The 16,832-nt window shown below is 51.2% G+C and overlaps 7 protein-coding genes across 7 annotated transcripts; 3 read left to right on the top strand and 4 right to left on the bottom strand.

The window, feature by feature from the left end:
• Positions 1-712: 712 nt before the first annotated feature.
• On the top strand, positions 713-1,009 carry N7477_006873 (thioredoxin family protein; the record flags this gene model as incomplete). Its single annotated transcript, XM_056968536.1, has 1 exon — positions 713-1,009. One exon carries the CDS (start codon positions 713-715, stop codon positions 1,007-1,009), a length of 297 nt encoding a protein of 98 aa, XP_056821332.1.
• Positions 1,010-1,917: 908 nt separating this feature from the next.
• On the bottom strand, positions 1,918-4,715 carry N7477_006872 (uncharacterized protein; the record flags this gene model as incomplete). Its single annotated transcript, XM_056968535.1, has 3 exons — positions 1,918-2,654; positions 2,717-4,475; positions 4,572-4,715. 3 exons carry the CDS (start codon positions 4,713-4,715, stop codon positions 1,918-1,920), a joined length of 2,640 nt encoding a protein of 879 aa, XP_056821331.1.
• Positions 4,716-7,554: 2,839 nt separating this feature from the next.
• Positions 7,555-7,899, bottom strand: N7477_006871 (uncharacterized protein; the record flags this gene model as incomplete). Its single annotated transcript, XM_056968534.1, has 2 exons — positions 7,555-7,759; positions 7,883-7,899. 2 exons carry the CDS (start codon positions 7,897-7,899, stop codon positions 7,555-7,557), a joined length of 222 nt encoding a protein of 73 aa, XP_056821330.1.
• A 4,074-nt stretch (positions 7,900-11,973) lies between these two features.
• N7477_006870 (60S ribosomal protein eL21) lies at positions 11,974-12,742 on the bottom strand (the record flags this gene model as incomplete). The annotated part of the gene is made up of 4 exons (XM_056968533.1): positions 11,974-12,304; positions 12,454-12,501; positions 12,565-12,632; positions 12,707-12,742. The coding sequence occupies 4 exons, from the start codon at positions 12,740-12,742 to the stop codon at positions 11,974-11,976; spliced, it is 483 nt and encodes a 160-aa protein (XP_056821329.1).
• Positions 12,743-12,990: 248 nt separating this feature from the next.
• Positions 12,991-13,817, top strand: N7477_006869 (40S ribosomal protein uS4; the record flags this gene model as incomplete). The annotated part of the gene is made up of 5 exons (XM_056968532.1): positions 12,991-12,998; positions 13,057-13,094; positions 13,153-13,171; positions 13,249-13,347; positions 13,406-13,817. The coding sequence occupies 5 exons, from the start codon at positions 12,991-12,993 to the stop codon at positions 13,815-13,817; spliced, it is 576 nt and encodes a 191-aa protein (XP_056821328.1).
• Positions 13,818-14,117: 300 nt separating this feature from the next.
• Positions 14,118-15,120, bottom strand: N7477_006868 (uncharacterized protein; the record flags this gene model as incomplete). Its single annotated transcript, XM_056968531.1, has 3 exons — positions 14,118-14,548; positions 14,613-14,900; positions 15,063-15,120. 3 exons carry the CDS (start codon positions 15,118-15,120, stop codon positions 14,118-14,120), a joined length of 777 nt encoding a protein of 258 aa, XP_056821327.1.
• A 326-nt stretch (positions 15,121-15,446) lies between these two features.
• On the top strand, positions 15,447-16,779 carry N7477_006867 (uncharacterized protein; the record flags this gene model as incomplete). The annotated part of the gene is made up of 2 exons (XM_056968530.1): positions 15,447-15,544; positions 15,612-16,779. 2 exons carry the CDS (start codon positions 15,447-15,449, stop codon positions 16,777-16,779), a joined length of 1,266 nt encoding a protein of 421 aa, XP_056821326.1.
• Between the last annotated feature and the right edge of the window lie 53 nt (positions 16,780-16,832).

Raw genomic sequence — 16,832 nt, 5'->3', positions numbered from 1 at the left:
AAAAAATTCAGCTCAACTTTGTGCAGGTTAATTTCCTCATTGACAGTCGCGACGCACATCACTTCATTGATGTGTCTACATTCATTTGGATAACCATGGTCGGGTAGAGTGAGCTTCATTGTGCTTTGTGGGACTACCTTAGTTGCGTCCTCTGTGAGACTTGAAGTAGTAGGTACTTGGCTAAATTGAGGTTCGTTCAATAGCTGATGATACAGAAAAGCCCTGGCCTTGATTCAAGACTTTTTTCTTGTGCTCCCTTTGCTGGGCCTGGCCAAGTGTGCCTCGACCTAGACTTCAACCACGAGCGATTTTTGCCAACCGTCACGACAGAAAGAAGCCATGGTTCATTTGAACAATCTCTAACAGATTTGAATAAAATCACTCTTCCCACAGTGTCGTCTCAAGTTGATGATCTCCCAACCTTTAAATGGCACTAAAGCGGCACCGTAACAGTCCCGATCAGGCTAGACATCATGCCATATCCCCTCTTTCAATCTGAACCACCTTATGTTACTACATGAAACCTTGAATTTCGGAACAATCCGATCTCTTATAAGGTCGATCATCCTCTTTTAATTTCCACCATCACTCCTAATCCTCGCCCTTCAAAAACATTCGCTTGCGATACTCAAACAATCATGTCTATCGTCTCTATCACAAGGTCAATAATCCCCGCTTACCCCGCACCAACGGAATTGACGCGTCACACAGCATGTCGGACTTCATGCAGAAGATTTTTGACTCTAAAGACCCCATTGTTGTAGACTGCTGGGCAACCTGGTGCGGCCCCTGCAAAGCCGTCGCTCCAATCTTCGAAAAGCTCAGCGAGAGTTTCCCGCAAGTCAAGTTTTACAAGGTCGACGTCGATGAACAGGCGGAAATTGCTCAAGAACTCAATGTCAACGCGATGCCTACTTATGTCTTCTTCAAGGATGGGCAGAAGTTCAGTCAGGTTGTTGGTGGTGATATGAAAGCCGTTGAGAAGAATCTCAATGATCTCGTTGCGTAATTTATGATTCATGAGCGTCTAGTCTCAGACCTTTCTTTTCTGATTTGATGCTCTCTATTCCTTCCACCCAGGGTCATTTGCTGATGTAGCTTGTGCTTGGGTGAAGTAGGATCGTTTCCCCTACTATGGCATTCCATACTACATTACGCTTCTGGTATGCTAGTTCAAATCATTCATCGGGGTAGGGAATTTTCTTCTTTTTCCATTCGATTGATAATGATCTAGGATTCACATGAGTCTGAGAAACTCATCTCGGTCAGCTGTGATGGTTCCGTACTCAGTTCCAGCCGGTGGCCAGTTTGAGATGACGCTGTACTAGACACTTAACGAAACCATCGAGATGCCAAAGTGCCAAGGCTGTTTGAGCCGCACTGATGACGTCATATTACTTGGGCATGCCCCCATTTCCCCACGTTCATCACTGTTCCTGAAGGGATGGAGTCAAAAATACAGCCCTCAAAAGGCGTAATTCGATGAACCTATGAAGGTGCAATATAAATAAAAAATTCCGACTGAAATACATGAAAATGCAGTAAATAATATAACATCATGCAGGGGCCACCCATGAGAAAATCTGAAAGTTTGAACAATTGACAAGCTGAAAGAGACTCCCCATGTCTAGTCTCTATTTATACACACTGATATAGATGGCCCAGAATGTACACTTTTCGTCTTGTTATTCATGAGTATGCAGGGCCAAAGAAAGGGCAAGGGAACGCACTCACCAAGACGAATTATCCGCCATGTTGGCATGGCTGGGGAGGGTAGAAGAGAAGGATATTTTTATAAAAATTCTGTGCGGAGAGCGAAGCAAAAAACATGAAAGGCAGACAACTAAGTAGGAAAGCAAGCAAAGGGGTATCATGAAGGGCGGGTGGCTCATGATGTTGAACTGCAAAGAGTTTCGTCTAGTTGTCCAAGCGGCGTAGACTGCTATGGTCTCGCGAATGGGCCAAAGACATTATAACGTATAAAATATATGCAGTGAGATACTCGAACAGTCGACCAGGGTCCGAGACGCACATGTCCGAGAAGATATTGATGGACGACCCGCCTGTCCATTTCTCCAATTTGGAAATAGCCACACCCAGGTCGAAGTTGAATTCGATCAGGATATCATCATCATTGTTTTCTTCAATTTCGACATTCTTGCAGGACAGCAACGATTTATCAGACGAATCCTCCGAGGAGGTGGAAGAGCTCGACTTGGTGGGGACAAGAGTCTGGAGATCCGCACAGGAGGAGGACCTAGACTGTACATCGGTGTCATCGTCATCTTTATCGAACACAGACTCGGCATCTGACTCATCCGAGATATGCGAAACATATTCGGGGATTTCCTCGGTGTGGTCGATCAGGGTTGGCTCGAGAGCATGCGTGATCGCGGACTTGGCCTCTTCTCTCTTGGCCTTTGACTCAGTAACAGTTGAGCGGAGTTTCAAAAGCTTCACCACAATTTCAACCCGGCTGCGGAGATGACTGGTACCACGATATACGGGGCGCAGCTTGAATTTCATCTCGACTTTGCGGCCCGAAGCCAGCTCAGCTCGGGCTTTGGCCCGACAAGCACACTTGCACTGGCAGTCCGGGTTCACCATTGCAATTTTACTTGAAGGCGGGTCAAACTGAGTGACGAAGTCAAGACCTGTTAATGTTAGGTACTGCGTTCTATGATGTTGCCGATTGTGTGAATGAAGATTGACTTACCACTGAGAGCCAATGATCCCAGGCCTTGCAGTGGCTTGCATAGCCACTCTTTGAATGGATCCAGATCTACCATTGGAAGCATTTCGAGCAATGTACCGTGGAGCGAATTTCCCTTGAGACTGAACAACGATGGCCATGCCATCTCAGACACGCTGAAGACGGGCTGATCAAGGTCCAACACGGGCATAGCCTGGTAGGTTCTCTGTTGGCCATCAAAACCCGGGCCTATGCTGCCATTGGGATCATATTCTGAGCTTCTGAATTGTGGAGTACCAGAAAAGAACTGCCCTTGCATTGCTTGGTTAGAACTTGTTCTGGCCTGACGCCCTTGGTTGATCTGGGTTTCAGCTGGGTTGATGAACATTCGTTGTCCCTGGGGTGGGCCACCCATATCTTGTCCATGGTGGGCTCTAGCCATCGTAAATATGGCTAGAATCCTCGAGAAATCTGGGCATTTGTGGCAGAAGGGAGTCGATTCATTCCGATTGCGACACATTTGGCAGTTGATGAATTTGTGTGAGCATCGTCGGCAGCTCAAGGCGGGTCTTGGCCCAGTTGACCTTGGTCCCGTGTTCCGTGCACTGGGATCAGGCAGCCCTGCTCGGTTAAGAGCAGGATGGCTATGACCTGAGGTGGAATGTCGTTTGCTTGGGGTCTGGGATGCATTGCCTTGGTTGGGGCAGGCCTTACCTCTAGACGGGTGAAGGAACGGACCTGGGTCGTTCCCTCGCGAGACGGAAATGGGATAGCCCCCAGCTCCAGAGCTACATCTTGATCCACTCGGTGCTTGATCTGGTGCAGGGTTTGGGCCCAGCTGCGCCAGGTCGATGCTGGGTGTACCGTCTCTTCCAGTGGTTGCTTGGTCAATGCTCGTGCGACAAGATGTCGTTGCTGCGTTTGAACAGTGCGCAAAGTAGCACTCTTCAAATCCTTTCCATGAACTGATAAGGACATAACAGAGAGGGCATTGAGCAGGAGGGGCATAATCTCTTTTGCAGGCATTGAGCTCCTCCTCGGTGACTTCGCGCTTGTGTTTGTGTTCAATGTGATCTCTGAGCTGATATTTTCTAGGTTTCCGGACCTCACAGCAGTGAGGACAGATGAACATGCATTTCGGGTAATGCTGGTCATTGACATGGCGGGTGAAGGTTCCTCTCAAGTCCGTTTCAAACTTATCACATTCCAGACACTTGTATCTGGCGGCGGCCAATGAGCCAGTGGACGATGGCGGGATTTGAGGCTGCGGCGGGGGCAGGGTATTCTGACGTTTCGCCAAAGCATCCAAGTGGTCCCTCAGGAAATTCAGGCTTTCCTTGGTCTGCTGGATCTCATGGGAACTTAGCTTCTCGCGGGATAGAATCTTGCTGTAGACATCATTGGTATCCCTGAGAGACAGCCTTATGCCATGCTCCTCGCCTGCCGGCTGTGGGACATTTGCCGAAATGCTATTCAGTCCAATCATAGCACTTGTCTGGGCATTTCGCTCATGGAAAGTTGAGGTATTAAATTGGTCCACATTTAGGTCGCCCAGCTCTGCGTTCATGATCTCATTCCCGAAGGCCTCAAATACGGACTGATCGCCGCCGGTGATTCCAAGCAGCACATTGTCTTGAGAGGGGACAGGACCAGGCGGTGGTGACCGATCATAAGGGAGAGGGACGGAGCTAAGTGGGTGCATGGCCGTGTAGCTTGTGTCCGATGAGGCTGTTGGTGCATGGTTGCTCGGATCATAGCCGTGTTCGGAGGACTCGAGGGACTCCTATGAAGAAAGAGTTTGTCAGCTACCTGTGGTACCCAAAGGCTAAGGTGAAAAGCTCGAAATAGGTTGCCCTGTGAGCCAAAAGTTTGAACTCACGGAATATCTTGATCCATCACGATACACGTCGAAGGGTGCCATGGCAAAACAAGAGTCATCTCTCACGGTTGATTGCGTGGGATAAGAGGACTCCATGCCGTCGTCTTCGGTAAGGGAAAACCCAGAATTGGTAAATTGGTCCATGTTGGCAGTATGGAGTTGCAAGTCGATAGAGTAACTTGAAGTATGTACCAGGACCAAGGCCTGGTACCAGGAAGCCGGCCTGAAATGGTGGAGAGGCGTAGTATATAGAGGGAAAGAAGGGGAAAAAATGTCGCTGTTGGTAATCAGTAAGTTGGTTGGGTGGGGGAGAGGTGAAGATTTATACCTGCGAGTGCCAGGTAAGAAGCCACTCCTCCGATTGGGGCACTAGCTTCACCTGGGTGAAAACCCCTAAGGAGAATTACGGCAGTCAGGGATCGTCACAGTCGGGGAGGCGTATTTTAGCTATGCCGACTCGAGTGAATAAAAGAGGAACACAGGAAATGAAATTTTAGCCTGTGCTTCAACGCTCATATTCATGATCTTCATTTGCTCGGACATCCGCTATCGCGATCGCGGCCAGGGGCCAACTCTAGAGTTAGGTGGATGGTTGGAGCCTGAGGGCAAGACGATGGCGAGACGAGGGCTCGAGTGCCCGAGTGCCGATGACAGTATGAAAAATCAAGGAGAGAAGACACGGTGAGCACATCCAATTTCCACCGTCGATCTAACCTCGAGCTTGCAATGTTCCGGGACTTCGAATGATTGAGCCTGCTTCGCCCCATTCTAGTGAGGGGAACGCGCACTGCCACTCCATACTGTAAGAACCTCAAGTACTTCCGCCCAACAAGCGTTCACCGCCCGATCAATGTGGAATACGATGCATGTATCATGTACATCAGAGACGCGACAGACTGCCCTTTCTTGAGTTTGAGAAAACTGTATGCTGATTGGTCCCGGTGTACGCCCATAGGATTTCACCCGCACATATGGAGTTGAAAGATTCTCATCTCAGCGACCACGTCGAGCAACCCTCTTTTCCCTGAACTCTATTACAATTCCCGTCGGCCCGAATTACACAATACGTGGCACGTTCTTGCCTGTATTGTCCACGAGGATCCAGGATCATTTATCACCTGCTACTCTGCTAACCGCCTCGTCGAGGCCTCGCTACTCGTCCCGCGAACGATAGAAACAAACTGGCGGTGACAACATGGTATCTACAGGGGGGATCCGGTATATAATCAAGGGTGTCAGGAAAACAGAATGCGCCAATGCACCAGTCCCTCTTTGGTGGCGCTCCGCAACGTGAGCATCCGCTTCCAGTTACGGGACAATGAGGCGGGTTCACTGCAAGGTACATTAAAAAGCTGCAGTGGAGAACTCGGACTCGCCGTCTATAAGCGCATAGCCTTCATATGAGTGGTGAGTACGAGCAACCAATAAATTTCCATGGTCATTGTTGGTTCTCTCAAGATGGGTGAAGCGACTTTCTGTGGGTGCTCCGTCTCGGTCATGTTCGGGACTTTTTGACAGCGTTCGAGCACAGATCTCCCTCAACTGACTTGCTAAGCGAAACCCATCGGGCCCGACAGACACTTCCGGACAAGTCGTATAGAAAATGGGATACGGGATAGCTCCCCGACGTCCAATGACGAAGGGAGTCACTCGGGCGTTCGAAAGTGGGGGAGTGCGGATACTCATTCCCGCGTGGGCCCGGATGATCTGAATATGGGGTTTGCGAAGTGAGGCAGCAAAAGATAAACGATTCCATAATCGCATTCCATATCCATGCCGCATCTCTCAGGCTGTTGACGGTTCTTTGTACACTTATCGCGGCCCGAGAGGGATAAAAATAAAAAGTCATCGCCCACCTGATCAAGTAGGATGAGGGCAGGGGTGCAGGAACGGTGATCAACGGGGATCGACTAGAAATCCATGGAGATTGTTACCAGAGTCAGCGACTGGGGGAGACTTGAACCGGGTCGATCATTAAGCTTGCTTGCCATCGCCACACGCAACGGTGGACAGTGTTACTCGTAAACTCACGATCGACATTGGCCAATGGTTACTCAGGTCGGGTTTCTGGGCATAATGGCTGATAGGAATTGGTTGACCATTTGTATGATCTGCAGATATCGAGAATCCTTATCTTAGACGTAATGGAGATTTTCCCTCTTTCTCGGGTTAACCAAGAGAGTTTTGCCCAGGCACGGAAGAGACCAGCTGAGCTCGGTGGGGAGCACTGACCCTGAGAAATAAGGAACTCGTCAGCCTTACGCGTATGGGTTCATGTCATGTCCCTGGATTGTGTAATCTCTTTCTCGGGACTGGAAACTGCAAACATGAAAGAAGACGTCAAAGTCAATCTACGATCTGTGACCCATAGCTTCGGTTCTACCCGTTCTGTGTTCCGTGGTTGAGCCAAAGAATGTACAACAGCTGGGCCAAAGGAAGGTGACCACTCTACGCCCTCAACTCAGTCCTCATTAGCGATTACGAAATTCAATTTTCCCTCTTGGCTGATTTGGAGTGCCTGGGACGATGTACGAACCAGGGCATGCATACTGCAGTCAGCTCTGAAGGGACATGGCAGAGTTTTCACGGAGCCCACGCCAATAAGAAATCTAGTTTTTTTCCCCATCTATGTAATCTCATGTGAAGCCTGTTCAGGCAAAAAAAAAAAAGACAAAAAAAAAGGAAAAAAAAAGAAAAACAAAGAACCCAAGGAAAGCAGAGGGGGAGGGAGAATTACAAAGATGAAGACAAAACAGCTCCCCCCAAAGTCCGCCACCGACGCTCGGAGACTGTGCCCCACCGAAGACCCGATTATGCCTCGCCGCAAACACCAAACCCGTTCAGAAACCCAGAGATCTCCGTGACGCATGACCCATCCCCGACCCAGAATTGTGAAACCTAGCGCCTTCTCAACCATCTCCGTTCCCTAGTATAGCCCGTATCCGCTGATGATGTCGAGAATGACGATGGTGGCAATTCCTACTTAGCGGTGACCTTCAGGTGCGACCACGACAGCGAGGTAGTGGGCGAATTTTCGTAGGCTTCGAGCATGGGGGAAGGACCCTTGCTGAGACTTGCCGCCCGAGCTGGTGGATGAGGCAGAAGTCAAACTGCCGACGCTCAGGGTTGGGGAAGGACCACCCTTCGGAAGGGTGGCCCATGCGCCTATGCCGGCAAAGTCATTGTTTCTGTCCGTCCATAAGTTAGTAAATGGTTAGACTCTTGGGCAGAGACAAAAAGTTAAGAAGGTTGGGATGGGCATGCTGCATGATACTGCGAGCTGCTGCAGAGTCGGCGCAGAGGTAGCTTACTTGGCTGGAGGAGTCATCTTGATGGGTCTTGGATGTGGCGCCGTAGTATGCAAGGCGAGAGTAGACAATTCTCAATATATGGATTGAAATTCTTGGTATATAGATTCTCACACGGATAGTGAGTTCAATGGAGCAGTGTGGACTGGTGACTTTGACTGGATAACACAATGTTCGTGGCCGGAGCAGCTAGGGCTGTCTGCGATGGAGGGTAAGGACGATGCGGAGAGATGATATGACCACAACTCAAGTGCTGGAAACCGGAGCCAGTTTATAACGCATCCCAGAGTCATCTGGCAAGGCACAATCATGGGAATTTCAGCCTACTCAATCACCCGGGTTCGAGCTCTACCTGGGGCGGGCATCGTTTACTTTCCAAAGGTCAGTAGTTTTGCTCACCCCGAACGGAGGGATCCACATCCCATGGGCCAAGACTTTTCCAACCCCGTCTTGAGCTGGCTTTACCCTGCTATTAGCTGTTTAAAGGCGAATAGAAATCTCTGAATTTATTTTTTTCTTCCTTTTTTTTTTCCCCTCTCGAAAGAAGCTTGGACGATCTTGGTTTGGTCGCCTGAACAGGCCATGGTCCCGGAAACAAATACGTGAAAAATGAATTTCAAAGAAATTCAGCGAAAAGAAAATCGACCAGGATAACCCTCTTTGCAGATGTGGCTACTCCAGACACAACTCTGTCAGGTCAGGTCAGGTCCGGTAAAATTCGTCTCGCTGGAAAAGAATATACCGAGCACACGGTGCCCGGCGATGCAGGGTGGTCACTTCATTTCATGCATTCGAGGCTCTCGGGAAGCTGCAAGCTTGACTTCTTTCTGACAGGACCGATCATGCGAACAATGGCAACGGCAATGCAAGAAAGTCGGTGTAGTCTATTGTCCACCGCTCCTATGGCCTAAGGAAGCCAGTTGTATCGTGGTAACAAACGTTAGAACGGCGGGAACGGTGGGGAAAGGACCCATACCGCGAGGAACGAGGAACCGAGCCCGATTACCTTAACCTTACCACGTATTAAACCCCATTACTCCGTACGTCGATCATGAATCTCGGACACAAGATTTGACTGTGGCGGTGTCAACCTTTGCGCGAGTCGTGCGTTCCCTCGTTGCCCTCATCACCCCTTACCACCCTTGGCCCTAGAGTATACCCTGACCTGGGTTTCCAAATTCTTCGGGAAAGCCATCGCTCTCGAGTCTATTTTTATCTTAATTTCACCTGGGCTTTAAGCCCGGGAGCAACCGTAGTTATTGAAGCCCAACGTACCCTCCAACTTGACTTGGCCAGGGTCGCCATTCGATGTGCATCGCGTACCCAGCTCAGACACGATAGACCGAAGACAAACATGGGACCAGACCGCCATTGCCGAACTGTCATACTCAAATCCTGACCTTCCACATTGGCCTCGACCCAGTGGGGCCGCGCGCTACCATCCAGCCGGGGATGGGAACGGCAATGATGTCGATCAGCCATCGAGCGGGCCAGACTAAACTCTCGAGCGTCCGATTCAAACTATTTCTAGGTGGATGCCTGATCTTACCAGGGTCATCCGGCTCAACATGGGCTGAGTAATAGGAACGGGCCCTAGTCGGCAGGTGAACAGGGGCAAGCCATGACGCACATAGCGCGGTTTACCCTGCGTCAGCATCAGCACCGTATTCGACCGCGAGCACCTGGGGATTAATTGCTTGAATTTTGCAATGTACCACAAGAGCTAGGCCTCGGTATGGAGGGAGAAAACAGAAATTCAATTATCCGGGTATCGACCAAATGGATCGCAAGACTGCTGGAATGACAGATCCGATCCGAAATGAGGCGTTCGTGCTGTTGTGGCTGTGAAGCCCCGGTGTGGCTCACCCGGGGGGCATCAAGGCAGACCTCCGCCATGCGACTAGTTTTTCCACAGGATTCCGTCCGTCCATCATGGGGTCATTACGTCCGTCAAAGAGTGTTCATCTCGGACTTGCGGTGCGGACGATCCGATCATTCCCAAGAAAAAAGCGCATCGGTTACGCCAAGACCACGCATTTATTTTCTCCAACCTGGGTGCGAAGAGGTCACTCCTGGCGCACAGGCTGCATGGTGGTCTGTCAGCAAGTTACAAAGATCTAATTAATAATCTTATTGTTTTTCATAATCAAATTCGTCTAGCTCACCTTTGCCAGATCACCGAGGAACAAGTACTTCCGTCCGACCCCGCCATGGAAAATATATAATTGCTCTGTAGCCACTAGCAAGGATTTGACCCGACCAGTGACTCGCACCGAAGCCCTTGTCGGGCCAAAATACACCTTCCTGAAAGCATTTGCCATTTTGAAATACCATATCTAGAAAGTAAAAAGCCCGAACCCACATGGACACGATCTCCAGGGCTCATCCGCATCATCAACAGCACCCGCACCCTGTCCGTCCAAAACGCCCCGTCACACTAGATAACTAGTCTGGTGCTTCTTTGAAGTGGCGAAACTTCGAAAAAGCGTCAGAATGGAGCGGATCGGCTTTTCCCTGGGGTCTTTCTTGCCTCTTGAACCCTTGACAAACTCAGACCCTTTTTGTATTCTGTACCCACGCTACCCCGTTGCGGATCTCGGAGATCACACGTCCACCTGACAGGACCTGGACTCGGCTACTAAATCTCCACTGTATTTGCCCTGATAAGCCCTTGTGAGCCCTGTGAGCCCTGCGTCATGCTTCGTACGGTATTATCGTTCTACCGCTTCGGACTCGGTGATTACACATCCCTGGAGTGTCATGACAGTCCTGCCGGCCGATCCGGATGGATTGAGCGAGAACGAGAGAGTCCGATGGGAAAATGCTCGGACCCCCTGGGGTTTTTGAGCCTTCGCCTGGGTGCGACGGGTTTCGTCCTGCTCTTGGCAGGTGAATTTGGTCATCGCAGTGACGCCCGGAGACGGCGTGGCGCAGTTGATAGATGCTCGGCCGAGCGATTACCCCCGAGACGAGGCGGACCTTACATGGTGCTGTGGCAGTGCGTATTTTTGACAGGGGAAAATCTGCGGTGTGAGATCAGTGCAAGGCTCGCGGAAACGGTGAGGATAGTACTATGAGGGAAAGATACAGTGGGGGGGGGGACAACTCTAGAGCTCTAGACCTTTCTTTTCTTTTCTTTCCTTGAATTTTCAGGTGCTGCCACTGTCATGCCCCGAGGCATGAGATCAGACGTGGTGTGTTTGGGGCGAACTACGGACCCTTGTGGCGATCTGAGGTCTAGACTTGCATGGATGTTGGGCGTTCATTTTGATGCTTTGCGGAGAGGGTCTTCGTTTTGGCCGGTGAGGGCCAGGCCTGGACATGGTAAGGGCTGCTTTTGACTACAGGTTCGTAGATTCGGAGGTCTAGACTCTAATATGGGCCGGGACCTTTCTCGAACGGCCAGTACATGTGCTATCGCGGCGTTGTCGGGCGCTTGATGGGCTCGCTTGACTGTACTATGGGGAAGACCTGAGCTGTGGCCGTTGAGGGCCAGACCTAGTACCTGCCACGGACGGCCCTCGACTCATTGCTATATATCCGTGAAATGGGAAGTCTAGACTCTTTGACAAGGGTTGCGTTCTTGCTTCTCAACACCAGGACAAACAGCTCTCGCGGAGTTGTCGGGCGCTCGCGGGCCAGGCTTTTGGTTCCACTACAGGATCTGCGAGAATCTGTCTTGCCAATGTAGAGGCCCTGTCGTTCAATCTCGAATCCAGCTATGTAAATGGAAATTCGATAAATGGCTGCGTTTCGGCGGTACCCAAATTTACTGCACTATAGCACGCGGCTGGTGCGGCATACGCCATGCGAAAACGTGCCAAATCACCAAGACGCTCTAGATGGACCCGGTTTCGCAGACTACTCAACGTGGAAGTAAACTTGTGAACTCAGAAAATTTTTGATTTTGTTTCATTCAGGGGAATCTAATGCACAGGCGAGGTATGTGCCGGGCATCGGAGACCCTTCACGTGTCGTCTCATGCAGCCAAAATCCATTCCACCCTGTCGGGTGTGAAAACGGAGAGTAACCCAGATAAAAAAACACCAAACAACCACGCGCACCCGAACCCAGACCCATTCCTTGCGAGTCGCTTAGATGTGGGTGTCGTAGGCGATGGGGACAACGGTCTCGGGGACGTTGCCGGCGGCGGAGACGAGGTGGCCCTCACGGGGCTGGACAGCCTGGCGCTTCAGGTGGACGTGGATACCCTTCTCCTTGGCCTCGCGCTTCTTGATGGCGTTCTCCTTGACACGGTTGATGAACTCCTCACGGGAGCGGGAGTGCTGGACGTGCTCGATGCGAACGTTGATGCGCTTCTCGAGGTAGCGGTTGTCGACGCGCTTGTACAGGAGGACACCGACGGAGGACTTGGTAACGTTGTAGACAACGCCGGTCTTACCGTGGTAGACCTTGTGGGGCATACTGTTCTGACAGTCAATTTTTCATGTTCCCTTTCATTCGCATATTGTGGACGGGTTCATTGGGGAGTCTTGGGCAAATTCGAATTGTCGGGTGTGCCGCTGGGCGAGCGGGGAGAAAAAGGAAAGAAGAAAAAATCGGATTGTACTGACCCCTTCTGGACGGCACCGTTGACCTTGACATCGACAATGTCACCAACACTAGAATTTCGTCAGATCTCGTTCTTTTTATCCAGATCGATTGCGGGTTTTCGTGATTCGTACCGGAAGGTCTTCAGGTAGGTGGACATGCGAATCATACCATGTTCCTTGAAGGCACGGCTGAAGGCATACTGTCATCACAGTTAGTATGTCATCTCCCTCGAAACGGGCGAAAAGTTATCGAATATCGAGGGCGCAGACGTACCCGAGTGCCGGCGCGCAGACCGTAGGAGTGAGGCATGTCGGCGGTTGTGTGGTTGGTGTTGTGGTGAAAATTGTCGACAACGGGCTACCTTAGTCGAAAGTGAAGCGGCAACCCGAACACTCGATGTGTGCACGCACGTGATGACTAGGGCTCGACAGCCCTAGCCGCTATACTACTTTGGGACTAACCCACCACGAAGCGAGGATTCACGTCCAACCATCCGTGAAATCATTTCCAAGTGCTAGTTCGACAACCTCTCGCGACAACCAGGACAACCAGCAGCCATGGCCCCGTGAGTCTACCGTCTGCAACGCATTTATTGCATTCATCTAATCGCTTTTTACGTACAGTCGTGTTTCTTCCAAGACCTACAAGGTCCCCCGTCGCCGTAAGTACCACCTTCTCAAAACCGCATATCTGTGAAATTGAAACTAATTTCATTGCAGCCTTCGAGTCGGCCCGTCTGTTAGTACTCTCCGGCCACTAATCAGAAGCGTGCTTCTGGTTATGTCGTGTGTTCATTTCTAACCACCTTTTTCTAGTGATTCGGAACTCAAGGTTGTCGGAGAGTACGGCCTGCGCAACAAGCGCGAGGTGTGGCGTGTCCAGCTTACCCTGTCCAAGATTCGTCGTGCTGCTCGGTATGTGGAGGAACAATACTCGGTCATGCACAGAAGTGTGAAACTAACGGTCGCATAGTGAGCTCCTCACTCTCGATGAGAAGGACCCCAAGCGTCTGTTCGAGGGTAACGCCCTGATTCGCCGTCTTGTGCGTATCGGTGTCCTCGACGAGTCCCGCATGAAGCTCGATTACGTCCTTGCCCTTAAGGTTGAGGATTTCCTTGAGCGCCGTCTCCAGACCTGCGTCTACAAGCTTGGCCTCGCCAAGTCCATCCACCACGCTCGTGTCCTCATCAAGCAGCGTCACATCCGTGTCGGCAAGCAGATCGTCAACGTTCCTTCCTACATGGTCCGTCTGGACTCCCAGAAGCACATTGACTTCGCTCTCACCTCGCCCTTCGGTGGCGGCCGCCCTGGTCGTGTTCGCCGCAAGAAGGCCGCTGCCGCCGCTGGTGGTGACGGTGACGCCGAGGAGGAGGATGAGGAGTAAATCATCTCTTTAAAAAAAATTCGGGAGTACTGTCGGGTTTCGCCTATGAATACCTCAAAACTTCTGGGATGTTCGTGATGACTACAGCATATCCACATTTTGTATGATCATGCAAACTGAATGAATCAAAACAGCCAGATGGCTTCAATTCGGAACCCGAATGCTCATCCTCCCATCGCGTCTGCCATAGTCTGGCCTCTTTATGTACAGTAGATCCTAATGAATATAACGCCAATCCCCAATTTCCCGGATTCCGTAATCGTGTAATCGTTCACAAGCTTGTCGAGCCCACCTTGACCTTCAGCCCTCTACGCCTACAATTTCCTTCAGTGTCTCCTCGGCACCTCGATACCACCGGCCCATCTCTTCGAGGCCGTCGCTCTCTCCCTCCTGCTTCTTCCGCTGTGCCTCACGAGCTTGTGCAACTGCCTCAACCTTGCGTCGCTCGAGTACCGTACACTCCCTTTCAATGGCCTCGGCTTCTCTAGTCTTCCGAGGCAATGTGTTCTGAACAGCGGCGATCTGTCGGTTGAGCGCCGCCAACTCCGCCTCTCGCTCAGCCAAGAGGCTCAAAGTCGCAGGAAGAGGCAGGTTCTGTGACGAGCGTGGATCCGAGGTATCCATTCCAGCGACCTGTTTCGCGCGAAGCCCTGCAATCGTCCCCTCGAGGTTCTCAATGACGTCTGGAAGAGTCGATAGTTGTTCCATTTGCACCTCGACGTTCTTGTAACCTATCGCATCGCATCGGACCTTGTCAGCCAGCACGGGTTATACATCAACGAGTTGAATACTAACGGCTCGCTAAATCTCGACTCATTATCTCCATCTCCTCGATCATCAGGCGCGCTTCTTCTTTGCTCGCCTTCAGCTCTGCCTTCACCTCCGCCAGCTGTGTCTCCAATTCCACATTCTCGTTGTGTCCGACCACGAGCGGTGGATCGCCCACGATCGCTCGGAGGAATTTCTCTTTTGTTACCTGCTCGACGTAAGAGAATCGTAATTTGGAGAAGAGTTCCTGGAGAGAGTAAATCACGTCAGGATTTGCCTTTAAATGAAGACCTGGTATGGCGCGGGCTGAAGAACCTTGTAGTGTGTGAGATCAGCCTCTAGAGAGGCCGGCGTCGGATCATTCAGATTGGACAATGAGACGTCGGAGCCTCGTTTTGAGGGAGAGAAGTTTGCATCGACAACGTCCGAAATGGGTTCACTAATGCGAATGATCGCAAGCTTTTTTTTTCAGGTCACCCTGGTCTGTGTTCAGCTGTCGAAGTGCCGCTAGGGACTCAGTGATTTTATTCGCCATTCTTAAAAACGCGTTAGGCGACGCTTCAAGCCTAGAGGGATCAACGTGAGGGTGTTTGAAACTCCTGCATACAAACGTTCGCGGGAACATAAACAATCTGCGATAACAGATACGAAGGCGGTAAGTGCCTCCATATGGGCAGATGCAGATCGACCGTTTTACCACCGCAGCTCCATTTTGCTTCCAGTATCTGCTTCCATGATAATATAAAGGTAGTCTCTAATCTTGTTAGTCCTCGGCCCGGTTGACCTGGTCGCTTTGAGGCGTCAATCATCACCACACGCTGGCGACTGCAATTCTGACCGACGGCTGGCCTCGGCGACATCATGGACGACGATTACGTTGCGCAGATCCTCGCCACAGAGGCCAGAGAAAATTCTCAAAAGTACTCGGTCGAAGGTCTCTCAGCCTTCATACCTCGGAAGTACGTGCTTCCTAATCGACTGCGCCCCTCCCGACACAAAATGTATGCTAACTTGATTCTTTCGTAGGCCCGCAAGCAATGCTCCCAAGCCTAACACCCGGTTTTTGCGACACCTTATCAAAGAAACCGACAATCATAACACGGCCTTGAAGCGCAAGGAGGAAAGAGAAGCGCGGGATCGAATGCGCCTGCTGAAGAACAAGGCCAATGGCGACTCGACCTCTAGGTCGCAAACTTCTCGAACACAAGATCGCCAGAGCAGTACACGAGACACCAATAAACTTCGCAGAGAGGACCATGAGGATCGACATCGCTCGCATCGGAGACGACACCGGAGTCGCTCTATATCTACGGACCGCGATCACTCACGGCGGCAGCCACGGAGGGACGACTACGAGCGAGTGAGAGACGAACATAGAGATGGGAATCGTTCAGATCGACGACGAGAGAGCCATAGGCACGATTCATCACGCACGGAGCGGCGTAGTCGGAAGCGATCATACTCGAGATCTCGCAGCCGTTCTCCTCGTCGTGATCGCAGTTCTGAACGCCACCGCAGCGAGCGGCGTTCCCGACGACCCAAGTCTTCCTCCGGTACGCATTCATCACAATCACATAGGACACACAAGGGTCGAGGGCCTGGCGGGGACGAGGTCGCACATTCTGGAAGCCGTACCTCTTGGGATAGAACCAGGCATACGGAACACGAACCATCCTCGACTACTCCACCACTCCACCAGAGATCCGACGATGAGTCGGACCCTCTAGAAGATCTCGTTGGTCCGCTCCCTCCTCAAAAAGACTCAGAAACAATTCGCTCGCGAGGCCGAGGTGCCTACAAACATAGTACAAGCAACATCGACGCTCACTTTGCTCCGGACTACGACCCTACGCTCGACGTACAACCCACCGATGACGCATACTCCGCAGATAAGCAATTGTCTCGCCGCCCCGTTGCAGGCCTCATGACCAAGGAAGACGATTGGGATATGGCTCTTGAAGCACTTCGCGACCGTGCCAAGTGGAGGCAAAAGGGTGAAGACAGATTGCGTGCAGCTGGCATGACTGATGCGACCATCGATCGGTGGAAGAGTAATGCCGCCTTCGCTGGGGTGGATGGCGAGCGCCACCCCGATGAGGTGAAGTGGTCAAAGAAGGGCGAAAGTCGAGAGTGGGATCGTGGAAAGGTCATAGACGACGACGGTCATATTGACGTCCAGGCTGCTTGGAAGTAGGCCTCGATATGGAAGCTTTTTTTTTTTCATTTTTTTAAAAAAAAAAAACTGTA

Source organism: Penicillium maclennaniae (assembly GCF_028827695.1).
Source record: "Penicillium maclennaniae strain IBT 15551 chromosome Unknown utg000006l:1.0-2513246.0:1.0-2515036.0, whole genome shotgun sequence".
Taxonomy (NCBI): Eukaryota; Fungi; Ascomycota; class Eurotiomycetes; order Eurotiales; family Aspergillaceae; genus Penicillium; species Penicillium maclennaniae.
The sequence above is the reverse complement of the archived record's forward strand: the minus strand, read 5'-3'. Positions and strand labels throughout refer to the sequence as shown.